Below are 23,395 nucleotides of genomic sequence, written 5' to 3'. Positions count from 1 at the left end.
CTCCTCTCCTTTTCCCAGCAGGGTACTAAGGTTTCCTGAGTTGGATGCTCTTCACAAACCCCAAAATGTAAAGTGTTTTACTCTTTACCAATTCATGATTATATAGTTTTAGTTTTGCATCACTACCAATTTGTCTCCTTGTAAAGAATGTTGTTTTTAGTTTTATCTGCTGAAAATTTAAAACCCCATTTATATGACCACTCTTTTACTTTACAGATGTCTCTCTGCAGTTTATTTACTATGAATATCACATTTCTTCCCCAAATTGACCCATCATCCGCAAATAGTGACAATCCCATGCCATGTTCTATTTCACTCAACACCTTGTTATCATGGAGAATAGTAAAGGACTGACTATACTCCCTTGAGGAGTTCTGTTTTCGATACAACACTTTCCCGAATAGCTCTCTCCAACTCTGACTTCTATGAATCTGTTTAATAACAAATATGTTATCCATCTATACATTTGACCCCTAACACCCAACTTGCAAAGTCTAATTAATAACCCTTCTCTCCATATCATGCCTTCTCTATGTCAAAGGAGACAGCTACCACACTTTCTTTGTTTACCTGTGCTTTCCTAATTTCATGTTCCAAACTTTTAAAGCTGGATCTGTTGTATTTCTCCCTTTCCTGAAACCACTCTGATATTTGGATAAATATCCTTTACTTTTTACATAATATGTTAATCTTTCATTTATCATTTTCTCCATTGTTTTGCAGATATTTGAAGTTAACGCTGGTCAATAATTCCCTGGGTTAGTGCAATCTTTACCGGATTTGCGTATCGGGACTACAATGGCCTCCTTCCAACTTTGAGGCAATTCCCCACCCTCCCAAACTTTATTATATAGTTCAAGCAGTAGATCCTGAGATGATTCCCCTAGATTTCTTAACATGATGTAACAGATTTGATCCTTGCCTGGTGCCGACATTTTGGTTTTCTTTAGACATCTCCTAAATTCCGTCTTTGTGAAAGGCTTGTTTAGCAGATTATTAGTCTCTTCCTCTTGCTCTAAAACATATTCATTCTCCACTATTGTAGTTTCCCTCCACCTTTTGCCCTCTTCACCAATATTGCCTGAACTATGGATGTTGACAAAAGTTTGTGCCAACATCTCAGCTTTCTCCTCATCTCTCACTGCTGTTGTTTCCCCATTATTTAGGACTGGATACCCAAACTCTCTTTTAATCCCATTAATTTTTTTTTAAATCATTTTCCATACTTTATGAATTTTTGTCTAACTTCCTATTGAGTCACAGCATTTCCTCCAAAAGTCTCTCTTTGTATTTTGTATTCTCTTCCTAACATTTTACTCTAGAATTGCTTGACATACAGACTCATTTAGCTCTTCAACATCTTCACTGACATAAACTTTCTCCATTTCTTGGTCACTGACCCTTCTAAATTTCTCCCAGTCAGCGCTGCTAAAAGACCATTTCTGTGGTACTTCTGTCTCGTTTTCTTCTAGACTCCGCCCTATTTCACAGGAGCTAACACTTGCCAGTGAATCTGATACCAAAGTAAGGTCAATAGCAGACTCTGTTCCTGTTCTGATGGTAAATCTGGTCCCATTTACATTATTTAAGCATACTAGATTTTTTCTCTCCATTAACTCTTCTATGACCGTTCCATTTCCATCATTTCCACAACCTCATAATGTGCTGTGAGCATTACAATCTCCACGACATATCACTTCCCTTCTAAATGTACTGCTAATTCCTCCAGTAAATCAATTGACAGTTTCTAACATGGGTTATAAAAGTTTGCTACTCTAATCGGTCCTTCTCTTGTCCAAACTTCAATTATCACATATTCCAGCTAGCTTCCTTTCCCCAAAACTTTATACTGTAATCCTTGTTTTATAAATATTATGCAGCCTCCTCCTCCTCCATTATCCCACACTCTATCCCTTTGAATACTATTATATCCTTAAATAACAAACTCTAGTGCTGGTTTAAGCCAAGTTTCCTGAACACATATCATTTCTGTTTTTTTTTTTGGTTTTTAAGGAATCCTTTAAACTCTTGGCCATTTGATGACAAGCTTCTTGCGTTCCACTGTAGTACAATCATACTGTCCGATCCCCTGGGCCTCCTGGCTTCCCGCCGTCTTCGAGTCTTGTATTAATATCCTCCCAGGATGCCCCTTTTAAACCCAAAAAATGATCCGCTGTCCTCACTATTATTTGAATTTTTTCTGTTTTGTGTTTGACTTTGTCGGTACAATTGATCACATATGCCATGAACTGGATCAACGTCTCCACTGTCAGTGCTATATCGGATTCCTCGGTGAAACCTGCCTCTGCTCTTAAATCTTAGTTTGGTGTCTCATTCATTTCCCTTTGTCCTTGTACCCTCTTCACAGCCTCTGAATAGCTTATGTTGTTTCCTGTTTTTACCTGCTGGATTTGCACAGCCCTCTTCCTGACTTCACATCCACCACATGTCACCCTGTGCTGTCCCCCACAATTACAACATTTATCCTGCACATTATCCTTACAGTCCTCCACTCTGTGATCCTCTCCACACTTGGGACACCTCTGTTTCCCTTTGCAGACTGCTGCTATATGCCCATACCTCTGGCATTTGTAGCAGCGAAGTGGGGGAGGGATGTAGGGCCTCACCTGGAAGCTCATACATCCTACTTTACCTCTCTCTGGAAGAACGGACCCCTGCAATTCAATAAGTACAGATTGGCTGTCAACCCTTTCCCCATTAACTGTTCTTAACAATCTTTTCATTCTGCTCACTTCTCCCCCATACATACTCTGTTTGAGTTTTTTGAGATCCTCATCAACAGGAATATCTGTCATCACCCCACGTCTCACTCGATTCAAACCCAATGATCGTTTCTCACTCATTTTCGTACATATGCTTACTAGCATAGCTTTGTTTTTCTGTTCTTCCGATTTACATATAATCAACACGTTTCCATCCCTCAGGATTTTAGTCATTTCCACCTCTCCAATGTTCTTTTTCACTTATCGGGCTAAGACCGACATGCTCATCTTCCTTTCTGAATTAAAGGATTATTTTAAATTCCCCCCTCGCCATCTTCTTGCAACCCACTCTATTTCCTTCATCAAAACTGTTACCCTCCAAACCTCTCTTCAGATGTTGACTACCCTTCATACTTGTCCCGCCTTTGCCTGTTCTCTCCCTTCTTTTGTCCTCCTTCCCCACTAGAGACTGGAGTCCAGCCATCCGTATGCCCATCATCATCCCCATCCATATCCTGATTTGCCACCCTAACCCAGTCACAAATCAGGTTATGCCAACCACCTAATCCAACAAATCGCTTAGTGTCTCACGAAACCTCCAACAACTTTACAGCCGCTCTCCACCGCGTGTCACACCGGACCGGAAATCCGCCGATCCACCCAGTTTCCTGCTCTGACCTTTGCTGCACCTACTCCCTCACACACACACACACACACGCACACGCACACGCACACGCACACACACACACACACACACACACACACACACACACACACACTCACTCAGTGCCAGATCCTTCGCTGCATTATGTCAGACTTTCCTGCTGTGTTTGCCCCTGTAAATCGCCACAGCCTTCTGTCCCCGACCACGAGAATAGTCTCAGCTTCCTCTGGTTTCTGTCTGCCTTCTCCCTTGACGGCTTGGCGTTCCACTGAGTGGATTTCTCCACGTGAGCAACTGTTTGCCTGTTGTGTCTTCTGCCCGTTCAACTATTCCTTGTATCTGCCGTACTGCTTCTGGGTCCTTACCACACCTGTTACGTATCTTTTGAACAGAAGTAAGAATTATTGGTGATTTCTTTTTTTATAAAGCAAGCAAAATAACATTTCTATGCAAGTTGAAACAAATTTGGAATGTAAATCCTCTTAACTTGAAATGGCAAGTTGGATACACATTGTGGTATCACAAGGGGACAGGTAGTTGAGGGACGCTACATCCCCACTCAAGATCAGTGCCCACACCACAAAATGGCCGCCGGGCTTAAGACTTCATCTCCCAGACTGCCTCATCACGTACCCAGCTGCAGGTGCTTAAGGCCCCTAATTGAGGCAGGGCTGGATAAAGGGCAGAGGGGAATAGCACCTGGGAGGAAGAAGCTGGACGAGCAGAAGGTGAACCAACACCTACTTGGAAGGAAAGGACTCCGAAGAGGAGGACCTTGTGACCTTGTAATTATCTAATTTGTGGTGCAGTGGCTAGCACTGTCACCTCACAGCAAGAGGGGTCCGGGGTCCGATTCCCAATCCCGGGCGCTCCTTCTGTGGAGTTTGCAAATTCTGCTGGGATCGGCTCCAGCACCCCCGCGACTCTAAATGGGATATCCGGTTTGGATAATGGAATGCAATTATTAAATTCAGGATTTCATCTCTCGTAAATTGGTGGCAATGTCAGCAGTAAGTACTGTGAACATATACGATTGAGAATATAAACACATCTTTGTTATGTTTGGAGCATAACAATGTAAATATGGTGTGTTAGACAGGCAGCCTATGTAACTCACGCCCTCTGTCCTTGGCCATAACTCTTTCCATAAACACATCTCTCATCCCCCACAGCTGGCCCCTCTGCAGACCAATGGGGGAAAAGGAAGTGAGTAAGTAAGTACAACTTATCAGGAACAGCTAAGACCCTCTACACATGACCACCTGCACCACAGATGCCTCTGTGAAATATAAACCCACGGTGAGTTTACTTTTCTTTACCTGCTTAAAGTTTCTCAGCTAAATCACTTACTGATGTATTTCTTTAACCCTGTCTGTCTGTATTTATTTGTTTTCATATTTGTATTCCTTTTTTTACTTGCTTCTTCTGCTTCATTATTTATGCTTGTTTTGCTTCTTTCCTTTGTTATTAATTATCCACATTAATTACATTAATTATCCTCAAGTTAATTTTTGTTTTTCTTTATACAAATCAAACATTGAGTCAACTCCGTAACGCTGATAACATCTTTGTTCAATTATACTCGTTACATTTCAACTGTGGATCTGTTATAAAGCCCACAACATCTCCAAGCCTGAAGCACAATCACACTCATGCTAAGCCAAGCCACTCAACGTAGAGGATGGAGTACCCCCCTTACCAGTCACATGAGGCACCAAACCAGCCAGGAATCATCTGAGCTGTGCCAAACTAGCTCATCTGATAGCAAAGATTCTGCAGAGCGTCATTACAGGTCAGCATCACACAGACATAAAGCTTCTCAGTCACTTGAGGTTGATGATTCATTTACGAGACGGCCCAAAACCCACAAGTGCCTTCACTTCCGTCACCAATAGTCAAGCCCAGTAGGTGGACATGAGCGGTTCTACAGGAGGCCCAACACCCACAGATCCACAGATCAATGGACGCCTGTGCAATTCTGGATGATGAGTCGGAACATATCGTCCTCCACCCAGCAGCGCAGCAGCTGGCCTCAAGGGGTACCAGAATACCGCCCTTTTAAGAACAGTCAGACAAGAGCTGCAGATTCTATGTGGCGCCATGGTCTTCTTCACTATCTCCCCAGCATCCGATACACACCGTGTTTTCTCTTTCAACCAAGCATTTACTGCAAAGCACCTTGGACTAGCTGAACACACACATCCAGTGGAGGCCCTCCAAAAGAAGTATTGCCATCTGAGAGATCTCCCCCTTTTGTTCATTTCACCTTGTCCGCCCAGTTCTACTCATTGGCTCTAAAATTCCCCGCCTGAGGCCCCCCAGAGGCCCTGCAGCTGTGAAGTCCTGCCTTGGGTGGTCTCTCCAAGGCCCAGCACAGGGACTGAGGCCTCCACTGCTGTCAGAGCAGCAGTGTCTGTTCACATCCATTCTGTCACAACCAGCAGATATCTACAGGCATGTTGAAAAGCTGTGGCAAACGGACGTTTTGCCATGAAACGGTCTGCACCCGCTCCAGCCAGGACAAAGAGGCTGTCACTCTTCTGGAGAGCAAAACGGTAAGAGTTGAGATAGGTGTTCACCAATATGTTACCCCTCTCTAACGTGTGCAGAACATACACCCTGGCAAGGCGCCAAAGGAAACAATGCTCCCTTTGCTCTGAGCAACAGAAGAGACTGACAGGAGACACAGAGAAAGCCCTGTTGGCTCTGTAGGAGAGCTGCAGGAGGTCCAGGAGTGGGACAGTGAGGGTCCTCTAGTGATCTGTCTGAGGCCTCTCAAGACAGAAGCAGAGTCACTTGCTGAGAGCTGGTGTTGCATATTATCAGAGTACTGTCATTTAGCATCCCTCACTGCCTTGTTAAACCTGCATTTTGACTCTTTAAATATTTCCTTGTCCCCACTTCTAAATGCCTGTTCCTTTTGCAACCTTAACTGTCTGTTTAGCTGTTTAGCTGGGAACCAGGGATGGGCGTTGTGCTAGCTCACTCTGGTGCTTGTTGGTACACAGCTAATGTATGATGCCACAGCCTGACTGTTGATAGGCCTCGCTTATTATGTGTGTAGTGCTGTAGAATCACTGTCAGGTCGTTACACCAGCCACTGTTGGTATGAAAACAGATTCCTTCACCTCTCGATTTGCCAGAGAGCTCATTTTATGTTGACACATGTTTACGAAGTCTGACATCAGAGGACGAGGCAAAAGCCATACGTTGATAAACTGCAGGACTCACTGGCAAGCAGGGGCTTTGAACTGAAACAGTAGGCGAGCAACAAGCCTCCTGTTGTCTCTCACAACCAGATCAGAGGTGTACAGAGAGTCAGATCCCTTTAGTAGACAGCTGTTGAAGTTGCATTCTGACTCCACAAACCTTTAAACAGGGGACAAAGTGATGGTCATTATCCCCCAGCTACCACGTGCCTCATTACCCGTAGGACTGATCGCTCAGACTGTTTCTGCACCTGATGACCGAATAAGGACTGTGGAAGTAAAAGTAGGAGATCGCATTCACCAGGCCAGGATCCTGTATTGTCAGCCTTCCTAAACTAAAAGTTAAAGACTCAAGAATTGGCTACAAGCCTTTGTTATTGTGCAGATTTCCAACAGAAATTTGGTCAGGTTTGGACAAAGGCCACACCACTTGGACTATTCCACCTGCCCTATTAGAGTGGTATGTTCCATCTCTTCAGTATCATTCAGGAAGGCCAGAAAATATATATTTTTTTTTTTTTTCGGATTTTCAGTAGTTGGGACAATTAAGCCCAAAACTAGTGTTACTGCCTGTGTTTGACTGTTCCATTGAACTAAACAATGCACACACCTACTTACAAACTACAAGGGTTTCTTTACACCTTGTCAAACCAAACTCAGCAATACAGCTTTCTATCTGGAACTACCGGACTATTTGTGCTTTGACCAGTCACTTGAGGGTGGGTGGTGATTTTCCGAAACCTTCGTTTTGAGAGAAGCCACGATTAGCCAACCTCTTTCTTTTAATTTCTATGTTTGGGCTTGAGGAGTTGTTACTTAGTTAGTGATTATTCTACTAATACATTTTGAAATCCAATCTAGTACTTTTTACTTTACTACTATTTGATAGCCTAACTTTAATAACTGCTACATTAGTGATGCTTACACATAATGCATCACTATTTGTATCAGCATATACATTATTCTGAAATGGGCCATTCTGCATAATGAGTACTTTTACATTAGATGCTTACATGTTTTGATTTACCTTTACTTGTAACAGTGTTTCTACACTGTAGTTTATACTTAAAGAGAAACCACCGTGTTCATTGCATACAAGTTTGCCCTCTATCAAGAAACACAGCATGCAATGTATAGCCTGCAACATATACAACACTACTAGATAGAAGCACAAGCTCACGTGACGAACATGCGTTTCATTCAGACTGATACTTTTTTCTTCTGATCAGTACCTCCCAGTTCTCCATCCAATCACTTGGGGGCGCCCTTTCCCAATAACCTCCAGGAAGACCCACCTCGCTGGTGATGACGTGGTGATGTTGAGATGTACTAGAAAATTCCCTGTTAATAATATGGCTGCAATTGCTTTCATAACATGATTCCAAAGTAGTCAAGTTACACAGCTACACATGTGTGTGTGTGTGTATATGTGTGACTGAGAAATAAATAAAAAAGAAAGACTGATCAATAGGTCTAGTCCTCCAAGTGTGAAACTGGAAACATGAACCTTATATTTAATCTACGTGCGTTGAGTACAGGCTTCTCTGTAACGAGACACATTGTAATTAGAGAGAGAATTGTAACTTAATGCCATTCATTGTGTTTTCTGGTTACCTCATCGTGGATGTTTTGTTTTATTTTTAGAGAATGAGTCTTTTGCTCTCATAGTTTTATCAGAAACCTCACAGGGTCAAGTTTCCAAAGAAACAGCTCAGGATTTCTAACAGAAGTTGTTATTGCAAACACCAACCGGTCTCCCTATTCAGTTTAATGTGTTTGAGACCAGGATCTTTGTGCCTGGCTCAGTACAATATTGATCTTGGGGTGAATCTTCTGTCTCCGGAGGGTTGTTGAGAAACTGCTATGCTGTGGAGACTGCAAGTCTGCAAGAGAGACAATCTACGGGTTAATTGATGTCCAGCAACTGCATTATAAATAGCCAAAAAAAAGTAGGTTTGTCTTGTTTAGAGGGAGATTCTGTTTCAAGCAGTACGGCTTAATTGTGATGTATAAAATTACCTTTCTTTTGTGCAACTTATTGACATTAATAAATACATGTATTATCTTCATATATTGTGTTCCTATCCTCCAATGCATATCGTGTTTAAACTGCTATGAGTGCTATAGTGAGAACTGTAATCATCCAAAATATGAATTGGAACAAGAACCATAAAAAGTATAAACTATTTTGGATTGGTGTTCATTTATGTAGCACTATCTGCTAGCTATACAGTAATCATAATTACAGTACTTACATTTATGTATATAGCATGTCAAAATCAACAAATACAAGGTTCTTTACAAAACAATGTAAAACACGGAAGAAAAAAAACAAGGAACATCTAGTGAACAACTTAAATTATAATGATTTTCTATATAATTATACATTTGTAGTACCATACATATATACTGTAGGTTCATACACATATATGTTAGAGAGAGAGACACACTTGTCTCAATAGGAAAATCACAGTAGTTACTTATATCACAATTCATTAATTTTATTAATTATACCTGTGCTTTTCCTTCTGCGAAAATTGCATATGAGTTAATGAGGAGCGAGGTGAAAGCATCGATATGAGGAAACATCCTAACCCACAACTTCCTGCAAGTCTTGAGAGATCTCCAAACATACCTGAGGTTTAGCAGCAGTTTCACTATCCTACACAATGCATTCCTGGTTACTGACTGTTGCGTCTTGAGACAAATTTAACAGAACACAGCAGCACAAGGCCAAATATGTCACTGAGCTGGTCTAAGGAGTGCCAGACATTCTGCAAGGCTCCATAGGCGCTCCTTTGTTGAGATATTATATCCCTGAGAAAGAGCCAACTATTGTTTGGTAAACCACCTACTCTCTTATCTTACCTCCACCTAACTTAACGTAATTTAGAAAACTGCAAATTGGAGAGAAAAGGTTAAATTACATGAAGATGAATGTTTGTGGTGATATATCATAATTTCAGATTGATGATACTAGTGGATTACTTCAGCACAAAACAGTGCAGGCTTTGTCATAGCACAAAGCGTTTATTATCCCCGTGGCAGAGGGGAAGCAGTGCTCACGCAGCCCTCTTCCTGCTTATCTCAGACAAGGGGAAGGCACGTTATAATCACCAGGCGTCTGGATGTCAGACTACAGTATCTGAAGTCCATGCTCTAGTCGTTTCTTGTCACAATTGTTAGACAACACTGTGCTGAGTATATTTCTGGCACATCAGTAAAATTACATACAATGTACTGTAAGAAAAACAGTTTGTAACCTAAAATGCTGACACCTTGGATTGCTCTGCACACTTACATAATTTAGTCAAAACATATGGTCTGATACTCTTCAATTTCATAGTAATAGACTAGCTTTATCTGTCTGAAAAAGTTCAAACATGCATGTTGTATTTATTGAACTATGCTTGAACATTCAAAGTCATTTTGGGATAAGAAAGTGAAATATTGTTTTTGGTAAGTATTGAAATCTTTTTCTACAGCAATGGCCTCAACCAAATCTTTCCTGCACATGTTGATCACATCTCCACATTGGCCAGGATCATTTTTGACAATTTTACTATATACTGTATATATTGGCATTTCAGGCATGTCTTTCGTGAATGGCTATCTTCAGTTCATGTTACAGAATCTCAGTTGATTTGAGGCCCGGATTGACCTTTACCAAGTCATTACAAAAATATTTTCACGCTGGTGAAATACTACATTAATGTAGGTTTAATAAAGGATGATGAAACACTTAGTTAGGTGACAGTGAAATACTCGGTCAGATTTCATAAAAAACAGTGAAATACTTAGTTAGGTTTAATAAAAGATGCATCTTCATATACATATCTTCCCCTGTTAATGCAATATAGGATTTATTCTCTCAACAAAATACTGTGTTCCTGTGTCTTCTGTCAAACTACTTTTTTTTCAGTTTGACATATATTTTGCAAGCTTTTTCCCTTCGCTTAGTTTTGTCCCTCGTGGCTTCCTATAGTAGTTGGAAAGGGTTGCCTGGTGACGGCGGAAACGTTTGGGAGCGCCGATGGAGAAGTATGAGAAAATCAAAGTTGTCGGCCGAGGAGCTTTCGGGTAAACTCTTGAGTTTAGTTCCACTTTGTAGCTGGTCTGTGCTCCACACATCTGTTATGCCGACTGCATGTGTGAAAATAAGGTGTTGTCAGGCGTAAATTAACAAATGTAGAACTGGCGAAAATGGGGGAAACAGTATCCGTCAAATGTGCCAAGAAGAAGACATGCCTAGAAAAGTAACCGCTAGCTCCCCTGAACGTTACACGTGAAATATAAAAACGTTGTTTCAGCTGCTATATTGACGTGAATAGCGTGATTAGTCGTAATGCCAAAGCACTCTGGGTTGATTCATTGTTCAGTAAACTTGGTAGGTCTTGTCATTTAACGCAAACTAGTTAGAACGATTTTTTTTTAATACACGTTAGCTCGGCTAGCTATAAATGAACAATTATTGCAGACGTCTGAATAATTGCGTTCACCTCTCTTTGAATTACTAGTGGCATTACTTAACATTTGATAAACAAAGTTGTTATTTAAAGATAGTAAGTTGCTGGAAAAGTTACATTAAGTTACATAGACTGTTACTATATTCATCCCAAACATTAGCAGACGACTTCACTGCTCTTTTCCCAATGCATTTAAAACTATTACATGCTATTATATACTCAGCAGAGGTGGGAAGTCAGAAGGTAAATTCAATCATGTATAACTGTACATTGTCAAAGTTGTACTTGTTATTCCTCCTTTGTTAGTCATGCAACAATGTAAATGTAAATCTGTACTCTAATCTGAACATTCCCTTGTCTGTTGTAATTGTGTAGTGATTGTTTTTGGCATTAATTTTCTGACAGTAAGTGATAGGAAGAACCATGTTTGTTGAGGTTTTTGAGCATTTTGTGAAAATAGGTTTTCCCAGGTAAAAGACACCTTTACCTTACAAGTGATTCACTGTCATACTCAAACTTTTCTTAACATAATTATTTTCTTCAAATACAAGATGCTTGTGTCGAAAACAAAACTGTCACACGAGATATAAACTACCAACGGCCACCTTACTGTATTGATTACGGAACAAAATATATATATATATATATATATATATATATATATATATATATATATATATATATATATATATATATATATATATATATATATATATATATGTTTTCTTCATTTTCCTCCCCTGTCAGGATTGTTCACCTGTGCCGCAGGCGCATCGACGGGGCCTTTGTCATCCTGAAGGAGATCCCAGTGGAGCAGATGTCACGAGATGAACGCCTGTCAGCTCAGAACGAGTGTCAGGTCCTGAAGCTGCTCAACCATCCAAATATCATAGAGTACTATGAGAACTTCCTGGAAGACAAGGCCCTCATGATAGCTATGGAGTATGCACCAGGTAAGCTTACTGTAATATCTCATTACACAACCCCCTTTTGTTCATTGTCTAACGGTTCACTTTTCCCATGGTTTAGTGCTGTAGGGCTCCATACCTTTTTTTTGTTCCCATGTCACCATCTGCCCGTTGGCGTTTTGAGGTGATCAGGTAACTTTTTGTCGTAAGGTGTAGTGTAAAAAAAGGTAGAGCGCGATCAAGTAGTCCAAAATTTAGCAGCACCACCCAGAGCCAGTAGCCGGTTAAAAAACAAACCCTAAAGGTCTGGATAATCCACAGCTAATTTAGACTGACATATTCAAAGGTCTCTCAATTGTTTTGTTTTATAATCTTTGTAAAATATTTTCTGTTTTGTTTTGAGTATATTATTTCTTATTACCATTCCATGTTGTTATTATCACCCTACTTATGTTGTAGTAGTTGGGTTTAGGTAAATCATCAATGTATTGTGTCATCCTTTACATTATTTGATAACATTTGCAACACTTGCTGTGTTCTTAAAACCTGTTAAATCCATTTTCTATTGGCTTTGGTATCATCATCTCACGGCTGATCACTCAACCCAGCAACTTGATCGATTTCTAGGTTATTGTGGTTTTAAGCAAGAAGTCATCCTTATTGTTTATACTATTATTCTTAATGTTTTCCTCATGCAGGTGGAACCTTGGCTGATTACATACAGAAGCGCTGTAACTCTCTGCTGGACGAGGACACTATCCTTCACTTCTTTGTACAGATCTTACTTGCTCTCTATCACGTACACAACAAACTTATCTTGCACAGAGATCTTAAGACACAGAATATTCTTCTTGACAAGCACCAGATGATCGTCAAAATCGGTGACTTTGGCATCTCCAAAATCCTTGTCAGCAAGAGCAAAGCTTACACGGTGTGTTTATTTGCCTTTGGTTTGTAACTGTGATTACTTCAGCAACATAACATGTGCTAGCACAAATCAATTCTTCCTTCTTTTCACTTTGCAGGTGGTCGGTACCCCATGTTACATCTCCCCAGAGCTGTGTGAGGGAAAGCCGTATAACCAGAAGAGTGACATCTGGGCTTTGGGCTGTGTGCTCTATGAGCTCGCAAGTCTTAAAAGAGCCTTCGAGGCTGCTGTAAGAAAGACATTCAATTAAAAAAGAAATCCCTTGTTTACTTGGATGTAGTGATTCAAATAGCACTACAATTGTCTTAGTTTTTGTAATATTATCATTGCCAATTCCACAGTGCTGTATTAATGTGAAATTCATACCCTATACCAGGGATTTTGCGTAGATAATTGGGGATCTTTCACATATTTCTAATTTTGTAATTTCACTGTTTTAACAATCTTTAATTTTGCTTTCAGAATCTACCTGCGCTCGTTCTGAAGATCATGAGCGGAACATTCGCTCCGATTTCAGATCGGTACAGCCCAGAACTTCGACAGCTCATCCTCAACATGCTCAATCTGGATCCAACCAAACGACCTCAACTCAATGAAATAATGGCTCTTCCCATATGCATCAGGCCTCTGCTTAATCTCTACACAGATATAGGCAATGTTAAAATGCGCAGGTACTGCCTTAATGCATGCCTAATGATGATATTGATATTAAGATTTATTACATTTTGTGCATGAGTTCTTTATTATTCTTTGTTCCAGGATTGAGAAACCACTGTCTACTCTGCAAACTGGTCACGGTAGACCAGGAGGGAGAGTTCCTTCGAACAGGTCCAGAGGTGAGGCTCATAACACTATTATTTGACAACAAAACTAGCTGTACTTTAAGTACACATTTGATTGTTATTTCTTGGGCCTCTACAGATGGATCCTTTGGTTTAGGACCAGGGAAGGTGCATTCCCTCCCGCTGTCAGTGGTGTACACGTGGGGAAGTGGAATCTCAGCGCCTCTCCGCCTGCCGATGCTCAACACTGAGGTGCTTCAAGTGTCTCTGGGCCGCACTCAGAAGATGGGGGTGACCAAGTCTGGCCGGCTGATTACATGGGAGGTCTGTGTTAACCTGTACATTTATTTTACGATGCTGCTTTAATAATTTAAAAGTCATGCTACAGCTGTGCTCTATTCTGCCCTCTTGGGTCAAACCTTCTCACGGATAACTTGTAAAATACAGTTTTAGTTGTATTTAGTTGTTTTTCAAATATCAAAAATATCATTGGTAAAAATCAGTTTTTCATGTCACGGCTCACAGAGCTTCTTCGTAGATTCAACTGCCACATTAGAGGTGAAAAATAGAGTGTTGAAGAGTCAGAGAAAGTACATTTAACACCAGCAGTTGCCTCAGTGTTAACGGCCACAACCAATAAGCTGAAATCAACATGTTTTGGGATTTGATTTAATTTTCTATAGAGCTGTGGAATATGGGTACTCAATAATAGAGCATCACACATTGATGGTTCCTAATGATGAATCAGTTTGACATTTTTCGTTGCTTATGTTTTCCAGGTCACAGTTACACTCTCACAGTTTGGCCCCTTTAGACTAATCATCATTTACTGTCACAGGCTCCATCAGTGGGGTCTGGTGAGGCCAGTCTGCCCGGTGCGGTGGAGCAGATGCAGCCTCAGTTCATTTCACGTTTCCTTGAGGGTCAATCTGGAGTCACCATCAAGTCTGTGTCCTGTGGCGACCTTTTTACAACCTGCATGACAGGTTGGTGGGCTGTTCTGCTTTTTATAATCACCAGAGACATTACACCCATGTCAGTTTAGCAGGCAGCTTTTTTTTAAGGGAAATAAATGTCTATTCTTTGTTTTCTGCTCTCTCGTGCAGCACCACATGACTGTAAAACACAGGCAGTCAGCTCTTTTTCCAGACTTGATCAGATAGCTTGGGTCCACTTGTAAAATACACCTCTCCATGTTTGCCGAGCAGTTTGCAGTTTTTCTTGAACTCAAACTATGGTGCTCTGTTAGTCAGTGTGCCTCAGGAGGCTGCTGTCAGTCCGTCCAGTATTCAAAGCAGATAACACAGGATTAAAGACCCGTCCTCTCAGCTCCGTTGCCTCTCTTTCATCACTTTTCACTGTAGTGATACAGATTAGCGTTTCCTAGATGAGGATTAGAATAATTGTGTTGGTCTATATAAGAATACACCTACAGTCATCGACTCATAGTGTCTTTAATCCCTTCTTTTTAATTTTAATTTTCAGACCGAGGGATTGTCATGACGTTTGGAAGTGGGAGCAACGGCTGTCTAGGACATGGTAACTTCAATGATGTCACACAGGTACGGGTCCACCATTCAAAGGAAGGAATATTCATATTAAACTGGATGTATATCTTTATTTATCATATTTAGTCTCATAATAATTTATTTAGGCATTTCGACTTTAAAAATACTGGACAACCAGAATGCTATGTCCCTACACATATGTAACTTAAACATTTAAAATGAAGACTTTGATTTTTTTCTCTCTCTGTTTTTCTACTCAGCCCAAGATAGTTGAGGCACTCCTCGGCTACGAGCTGGTGCAGGTGTCATGTGGTGCTTCCCACATACTCGCTGTGACCAATGAAAGAGAAGTATTTGCCTGGGGAAGAGGAGACAATGGTAGTAAATAAGCTGGTTGTTTTCAAATGTATCTTAGTATTCATCTTTTGGTGTTTGTTTTGTATGTGATTGATTTATGGCAGCCGTAGATCTTCACCCAGCTTGATGTTTGGGTCTCTGTCCTTGTTTCTGCTCCTTTGCCTGCAAGGTCGCCTCGGGCTAGGCACCCAAGACACCCACAACTCTCCACAGCAGGTGTGCTTACCTGGGGAATTTGAGGCCCAGAGGGTGGTGTGTGGAGTCGACTGCTCCATGATTATCAGCACCCAGTACAGCATTGTGGCATGTGGAAGCAACAGGTAATTCTATTTTCCCACCCAAAACTATGGCCATATGTTTCAATGACTGTCACTGACTGATGATCAGTTGTGAACCATCTTATTTTACATTTAATAAGAAGACATAGCCATTATAATAGATATAGGATGGGGTGGTATTAGATTAGATGATTCTCAGACATACTTTCCTGGTGCAGAACCTGTGAGACAGCATTCTCTTAAAATGACAAATACTTTTCCATCCTTGTTAATCTGTTTATCTCAAACAGGTTTTGGACAAGATGTAGTGTTGTGTATGAGTAGGACAGTAAAAACAACAGCATTCATTTCATGTCTCAGTAGAAGCAGCATTGTTCAGATAGCTAGGACTCAGCAGCTACCTGCAGCCGATAAGGGAGATAGGATTAAAACATATTCTAGGGTTTTTTAATCAACATATATTGCATATTAAAGGAGTGGTGTAAAAGGATACAATACATGCAGTGTTCTCTATTCCTCTCTCTGTTGTAAGTACCTGGATCTTGTTGTTTTGCTGGGGTCAGGTTCAACAAGCTTGGGCTGGATAAGATAACAGCTACAGAGGAACCAAATCTCTCAAATCAGTTGGAAGAAGTCAGTTCTTACTGTCCAGTCCAATCAGCCCCACTCAACAGTGAGAAGATTGTTCACATTGACATTGGGACAGCCCATTCTGTTGCTGTTACAGGTAAGATATTCCCATTATTAATCTATCAAATAACATTTTTGAATCAGATTTGAAATGATGCATCTCTGAGTGATTACCTCCATCATGATATTAAGTAAGAGTAGGTCATTGTTTCATTTAGCATTAGTCAAACTAGTTCTCTCGGTTCTTGTAGTGCCAGATTGAGTGAAACGCATTTTTTAAATGGAATACTTTCACCTAGTACCTTTAAATGTACAAGTTAAAAGAACTAAGGCTACAGCCACAACATTGAGTGCACCAATGATATTGTCTATCTTAACATTTTCCAGAGAGGGGTCAGTGTTTTACCTTTGGCAGCAACCAGCATGGTCAGATGGGCTGTAGTTCCCGTCGTAGCAGCCGTGTTCCCTACCCAGTGCCCGGGCTGCAGGGCATCACCATGGCTGCCTGCGGAGACGCTTTCTCCTTAGCTATCGGATCTGGTGAGTAGAACTAACGATATCTGATATTTTGACTGGCTCGGTTTTGAAGCCCTGCACACCTCCATAGGTTGAAGACTGGGCTATATGTGAGGTCCCCAGAATTCCTGAACTAATAACTGATACAGGTGTCATTTGTCCCGACATACCAAGGTGCTACAAAGTTAACAGGAGGGCCAGGGAGACCTGAAGCTCCATTGAAATGTACTTGCATAGTGTGGCCCAAATCAGGGGAGACAGAAAATAATGTTTTTGTCACTACGTGATGATGCTAATGCATGCTGGGACTGATTAGAAACTCTTCTTGTTGGTTGTGACCAGAACACCCTGACAAGCGCTTTAAACAAGAGCCACGTTGTCTGGTAATTAAACCTGAAGAAAAAGGATAAGCACACACATCAGTTTTAAAGAACCATAATGAATTTTATGGTTTTGCATTAAAACTGTTGCTGTTCTGCAACTGACTTGAGAGTACAAAAGAAGTATTTTCAAGACAAGACAAACTCTTTATTTCCCCTCATTTGTAATCCCTCACTACCTTTAGAGATATGCATAAGTAGAAGTCGCACAAGCAAACACAACAGGGTTCATCTCAGCTCTCAGTTGAGATAGCATTGCTCAGATATCTGTGGTTTAGCTGCTTTGGATTAACAAAAAGGAGGATTGTAATGAGTCACCCAGTTTCAAACATTCCCTGTGAGCAACCATGTGACCACACAACAGAAGTGTAACTTTCATTCAAAAACAGCCGATTCAATTTTTACTGGATGGGTTTTGTTACTCTTTCAAGTCTCTTGAAGTTTTAAAAATAACTGAAATGAACTAAAGAAGTTTAATGGTTTAATGGAACATATAGTATGGTTTGGATGAATGGTAAGCAGTACAATACAGGGTGCTAGCCAATGGGCTTCACATAAGAAACCATGGGTCTGCTTCTTTGAACACATGGGTGAACAGATAGGTAACAGATGTGTGTGTGCTTGAGTGTGTGTAAGTCTCTGTTTTGGTGGTTAAATTGTAGAATGTCCTATTGTGCCAGCGACTGGCTCCCTGGGGAGAAAGCCAGCAGTGGCAGCACTGCCTGTAGGTTTTCTTTGTTGAGGGAAGTCTTTGTTCAGTTTCGGCTTCCTTCAGATAAAGTCATTATGCGGCAAGAGAGAGAGACCGAGCTGTCAGTTAACGATTTCTGTGAGAAACAGTGACCAGCTTCTTCTCCTTCCGCTCTCCACAGATGGGGAGGTGTACACCTGGGGAAAGGGGGCCCGCGGCCGCCTCGGAAGGAAAGAAGAGGATTCTGGGATACCTAACGCGGTGCAGCTCGACGAGAGTCACCCATTCACGGTGACATCGGTGGCTTGTTGTCATGGCAACACTCTGCTGGCAGTGAAACGTAATATTTTGCTTATTAGCCTTTGTTAACAAACGCTGTGAGATGTTGGGATGCTGGTGAAATGTAACTGAGAGAGTGCTAATCCCCGGATGAAAGACAGGCTGAACTTGAGACCAGCTTCCCTTGGTGGCGTCGACAGAATTGCATGTTTATGAAGAATTGATAATGGACTAATTTCTAAGTTTGAAAGCTCACTGGCTGATGACATGACTACAGCTTTGTTTCATGCAGTCGTACATCTTAAAGCATTTCCATTCACAGGCGGTCTGTTAACATTAACAAACTAGTTCTTCCCAGCTACACATCATCATACATTTTCTATCTGCATGCCAAAACTAATAATTCAGTCTAATTGTGCATTGTGGCTGTTGATTGTTGACTAAAATTATTATGACATTTTCATAGACATCTTCCTGAGAGGAATAAAAAACAGCAATCTGTCTCTCTTTGCCCTGACGGTGACAGTGCAAAGCCATAGATTCGAATGAAAACTGAAAAACAGTGAAGGTGGGATTAAATCATCCCTCTACACTCCAAATTGAAAATAGCTGCAGATGTAGAGAAGATTAAACTGCATCGCAATTTAATAAATAACAGAGATGACGGTAATCCTCGCTACAGGCTACACGGCTGCTGTTTAAATGTTTTGTTGACCTGCATCATGTGACGAAGACATGGAGACCAACATAGACTAACACTCATAGAGGTCATTAGTAGGGTTTGATGCTGATCGGACCAAGTGATGAGAATAACACTACACCTTTTGAGAACTGTGTTGATAAATGTTGTCATGTCCAAATATACTTTCTATTGAGTATTACAGCATCAAAAAGCAATGAAACCCTACAAACACCTTGATTGTTATAGAACTAAACACATACTGTTTCATGAATGGAGTGATAGTTATGTCTTTGGTTAAAAAAACAACTATAAATAGAAACACTAAACCGTTTGATTCCTCACTACAGTGTTACTTCTACAACTGTCAGCCACTATCGGCCTCATTAATGGCAAATGTATTCATCGGTCTACAGTAATCTGTTCAACAAGATGAGTCATGTGTGGACGTTTAGGGCTGCAACTAACACTTATTTTCATTACTGATCATTCTTTTGAATATTTTTCTCAATCAATTGAATAATTGTTTTGTCAGGGATCTTCAAACTCTTTTGTTTTATCCCACCATCAGTCCAAAATATATCCACGGAACTTTCTTTTATGAAGACGAGAAACAGTAAATCCTCTTTTAACATTATTTCTGAGAAATGACTGAAAAGACAGTGTAATTTCAGCTCTTTTTGACCTTTCACCCTCGTCTCTTTCTCTTGTTTCAGCTTTGCTTGAGGAACCTGCGCAGAGATGATTTTGTCCTGAAAACAAACCCACACCCACTCGGCGGTCGCCCTGAAGCCCAGCGTGGCATAAGGTGAAGCTTCCTCTGAATATAACTCTTCCCAGAGGCCCGTCTGCGCTGCAGTTGAAAGATTTCCTTTCACACCGCAGCTGCGCCCTCAAATTCGCACGTGGTTTTCTTCTCTCCAGGAATGAATGGTTGTTTCATTCTGCGGTTTGATATCATGCAGCAAAGCACGGTCAAGAAAGAAAAGGTCAAACGCTGTGTGTTTCAGTAGGTGTATCTCTCACCAGGTTAGTTAAAGGAATGTTGCAACACTGTTGCTGGAGATGGATTACAGGAAGTCATTAGGCAGCGTTCTTGTGGCGAGCTATTGTCCTCTCTCACGTGCAGTTAGCATGATAAAGACCAGTAATAGTCAAACTGGTTTGAGCTCTCTTAAGCCACTGGTGAGCGAGGTGACACAATGCAGAGAAACGAAAAGAATGACAGCCACTTGAGCGTCATCAGTCGAATGAACCTAACCCAATAATCTCGATTGCATCGTCAGCGCTCACATTGTGTTTATTGGATTAGTCCACCAATACGTTTGTAACTCCAGCAGCGTTCCCACCAGATAACGATCTGTTTTTCAGGGTTCAACTGATCAGCGTCTTTAAGACGTAAGTACTGTGTCCGAAATAACTCCCTGGTTCACTCGTTCACTATTCCCTATATAATAGACACTCAATAGTTTACTCTGCAGGGAGCCGTAAATATCCACATGTATGAATCGTCTACGTAGAGTAAGATAAGATAAGATAGGTCTTTATTTATCCTGAAGGAAATCGTTTTAGAGCAGTTACAGTACAAATTTAGAAGGAATGCAACTATAACAAAATTATATTAAAAAACTTTAAAAACAGACACAAAATCCAAAGTATAGGCAATGCCGTAATATGAACAAGGTTAACAGTAAGGATCATAAGTAGCTCATATACTTGGACACATTTTGTTGCATTGTAGTAGTTTGGGTCACCATTTCTAAGCCATAAATGTCACCCTCGGATACTTTGCACATAAAGTGCAATGTACAATAAATGTGTGATTTCGTCATTGAAATGTGTATTATATTTAAAATGAGATGGTACATACATCGTGTGAACTGTATTCAAGATGACCTAGTCCTAGACTGAACCCAGACCTTTTATTCAATAAGTATAAGTACAACAGTATGTGCATCAAAATATAGAAGTAAAATGACTCATTATGCATAATGGCACATTTCAGACTAATATTTATTATATTACTTTATTATAATTAGTGGGGCATTAATATGTGTGTCACTAATGTTGTAGCTTGCACTTGTGGGGCTACTACTTTTATAAACATTGAACAAAAAGCTCGGAGATTTGTGTTTGGTAGATTATTTCTCTATTGTAACAATGCTTCTTGGCAATACATTGTCTACCGTTGGAAAGCCTGTTCATTTCCCTTTCAAACGTTACTCTATTTGTAAGGAACATGGATTTGTGGGATGAGCAGCACAGCTGAGTATGTGGGTTGCGCCCATGAAACATTTGCCAAATCTTCTCTGCCAATGCCAAACAGCTGATTCTGCTGTTGCTATTGGCTCTTGTTTTGAGCTTCCGGTACCCCAAAGGTGCTTTATTGGAGGCACTCTCAATGCAGAGATATATTGAGATGAGATTCTGCAACCAGGAGCAATCCCATTGCGCCACAGTGTGGGACCCTAACCCCCACAGAGCGGGTTTATCAAAGACTACCTGCAGAGTCTGGGAGTAGAGAGACTAAAATGGCCTCCAGCAGTCCTGACCTCAACCCAACTGAACCCTTGTTGATCAGCTTGGGGGTGCTGTTCATGTTAGAGTGACCAACACAACCACTTTGGCTGACTTGAGACAGATCCTGCTTGAGGATGGAATGCCGTCCCACAGCAGTGAGGAGGAGGTGCCAGGTTGTTGTGGTTGTGGATGGTTCTTTCACACGCTACTGAGGCTCCTGACTGTTTATTAAATAATTAAATATAAAGCCGTCTTCTTCCTTCCTTGTTACTGATATACTTCAATCATCCAATCTACCAAACAAGAGTCAATAGCAACAGCAGAATCAGCTGTTTGGCATCGGCAGAAAATTTGGCACATTTTTCATGGGCGCAACCCACATACTCAACTGTGGTGCTCAGCCCCCTTATAAATGGGGAAATAATCTACCAAACACAAATTTGCTAACTTGTTCAATGTTTATTTCCTATATACTTAATCAATAATAATTCATCTTAGTTGATTATATTTAGTTTTAATAATCGAAATCTGCTAAATAACTTAAGCTGCCAAATAAATGTAGTGGAGTAACAAGTTAAATGTTTGCCTCTGAAATGTAGTGGAGTAAAAAAAAAGTGATTACCTTAAAATGGAAATACTTATATTTCTTAATATTTGAAATTAAACAGTTTAAAACGTGCAAACTATCATCTGATTTATTATATAGTTTCCATACAGCTGATATCACGTGGGTATGATTATGGTAACTATTATTATTTATTAATATATATATATATATATATATATATATATATATATATATATATATATATATATATATATTACAGTTATTCTGTAGATTAGTATGTATTTTCTCCAAGTGTATTCATCAAGATTTTTGATTCAATATCATGTATTTTTACAACTATGATTTAGGTTTTTTGAGGATATTATTCCTTAATTATTTATTTTTTTCTGAGGAAATGGGTCCTCGACATTGTTGTCTTGTATGATGATGTAATGATGATGTAATCCAGTAGCAATACAGCAGGTGAAAAAAATATGCAAAATATTTGGATTGGGCTCTTTATTTCTACTGTCGTAAAATCATGTCCAGTTTTGCTGTGTAACAAAGTATGTCAGGTTTTATTACAATACTATAACGTATAAACGCAACATTGTAACATTAAATACACTGAGATGCATTACATTGTTCATTGTGTGTGTGTCTGCTCTACCACTAGAGGGCATCTGTCACCTTACTGCGCTGTTGGCGTCTGCATTAGGTCAATTGGACATTTCTTTCATATTTATTTGAGATATGAACAACACAACCTTCCTCACCTCTGATTTTTCTTCTGATTAAGACTATATATATGTCTTACGCCAGGACCAGAAGGTGTGCACTAAATACACATATAAGCTTGCATCTGACAAATAAAGAAGCTAATACATATTAAAAACAAAGGCATGGAAAAACAAACTATGCATTTGATGAGCAGCCACACAAACGGCAGCTCCGTGAGGAGAGAAGAGAGGGATAAAATGGTGTGAACGGCGTCTCAGCTTCTTGACTCCTCCTGCGTGGAGGAGGAGGCGGGACTCGGTGCACCTCAGCAGACGGAGAGCTTGTGCATTGTACTCGGTGTTTCAGTACTGCATCCACTGAGGAGGAGGAGGAGACGAGGGCCACACGTTAACCCCTGATCAGTAAACGTGCAGGGAGAGGGTTTCCAGGGCCAATCTGTGCTCATCTCCGCAGCGCCTCCTGGACGGTACACGTCGCTCTTTTGTCGCCGCCAGTCTGCGGGCTGCAGGAAGAGAAAACCGGAGAGGACTCGCCTCTCCGAAGCCCGATCGGTCGGTTTGGCGGAAGGGACGTGATGTGAACCCCTCAT

General features: G+C 40.7%; 1 protein-coding gene across 1 annotated transcript; it reads left to right on the top strand.

Annotated features, from left to right (window-relative positions):
• Positions 1-10,629: 10,629 nt before the first annotated feature.
• nek8 (NIMA-related kinase 8) lies at positions 10,630-19,743 on the top strand (the record flags this gene model as incomplete). The annotated part of the gene is made up of 15 exons (XM_079224461.1): positions 10,630-10,676; positions 11,810-12,015; positions 12,669-12,901; positions 12,996-13,127; positions 13,361-13,569; positions 13,658-13,734; positions 13,820-14,004; positions 14,519-14,666; positions 15,166-15,242; positions 15,449-15,566; positions 15,715-15,865; positions 16,387-16,550; positions 16,841-16,993; positions 18,222-18,380; positions 19,715-19,743. The coding sequence occupies 15 exons, from the start codon at positions 10,630-10,632 to the stop codon at positions 19,741-19,743; spliced, it is 2,088 nt and encodes a 695-aa protein (XP_079080587.1).
• Between the last annotated feature and the right edge of the window lie 3,652 nt (positions 19,744-23,395).

This window comes from Taurulus bubalis (assembly GCF_910589615.1).
Source record: "Taurulus bubalis genome assembly, chromosome: 10".
In the NCBI taxonomy this organism is placed as follows: domain Eukaryota; kingdom Metazoa; phylum Chordata; class Actinopteri; order Perciformes; family Cottidae; genus Taurulus; species Taurulus bubalis.
Note: the sequence above shows the minus strand (reverse complement) of the source record. Positions and strands in the feature narration are given on the sequence as shown.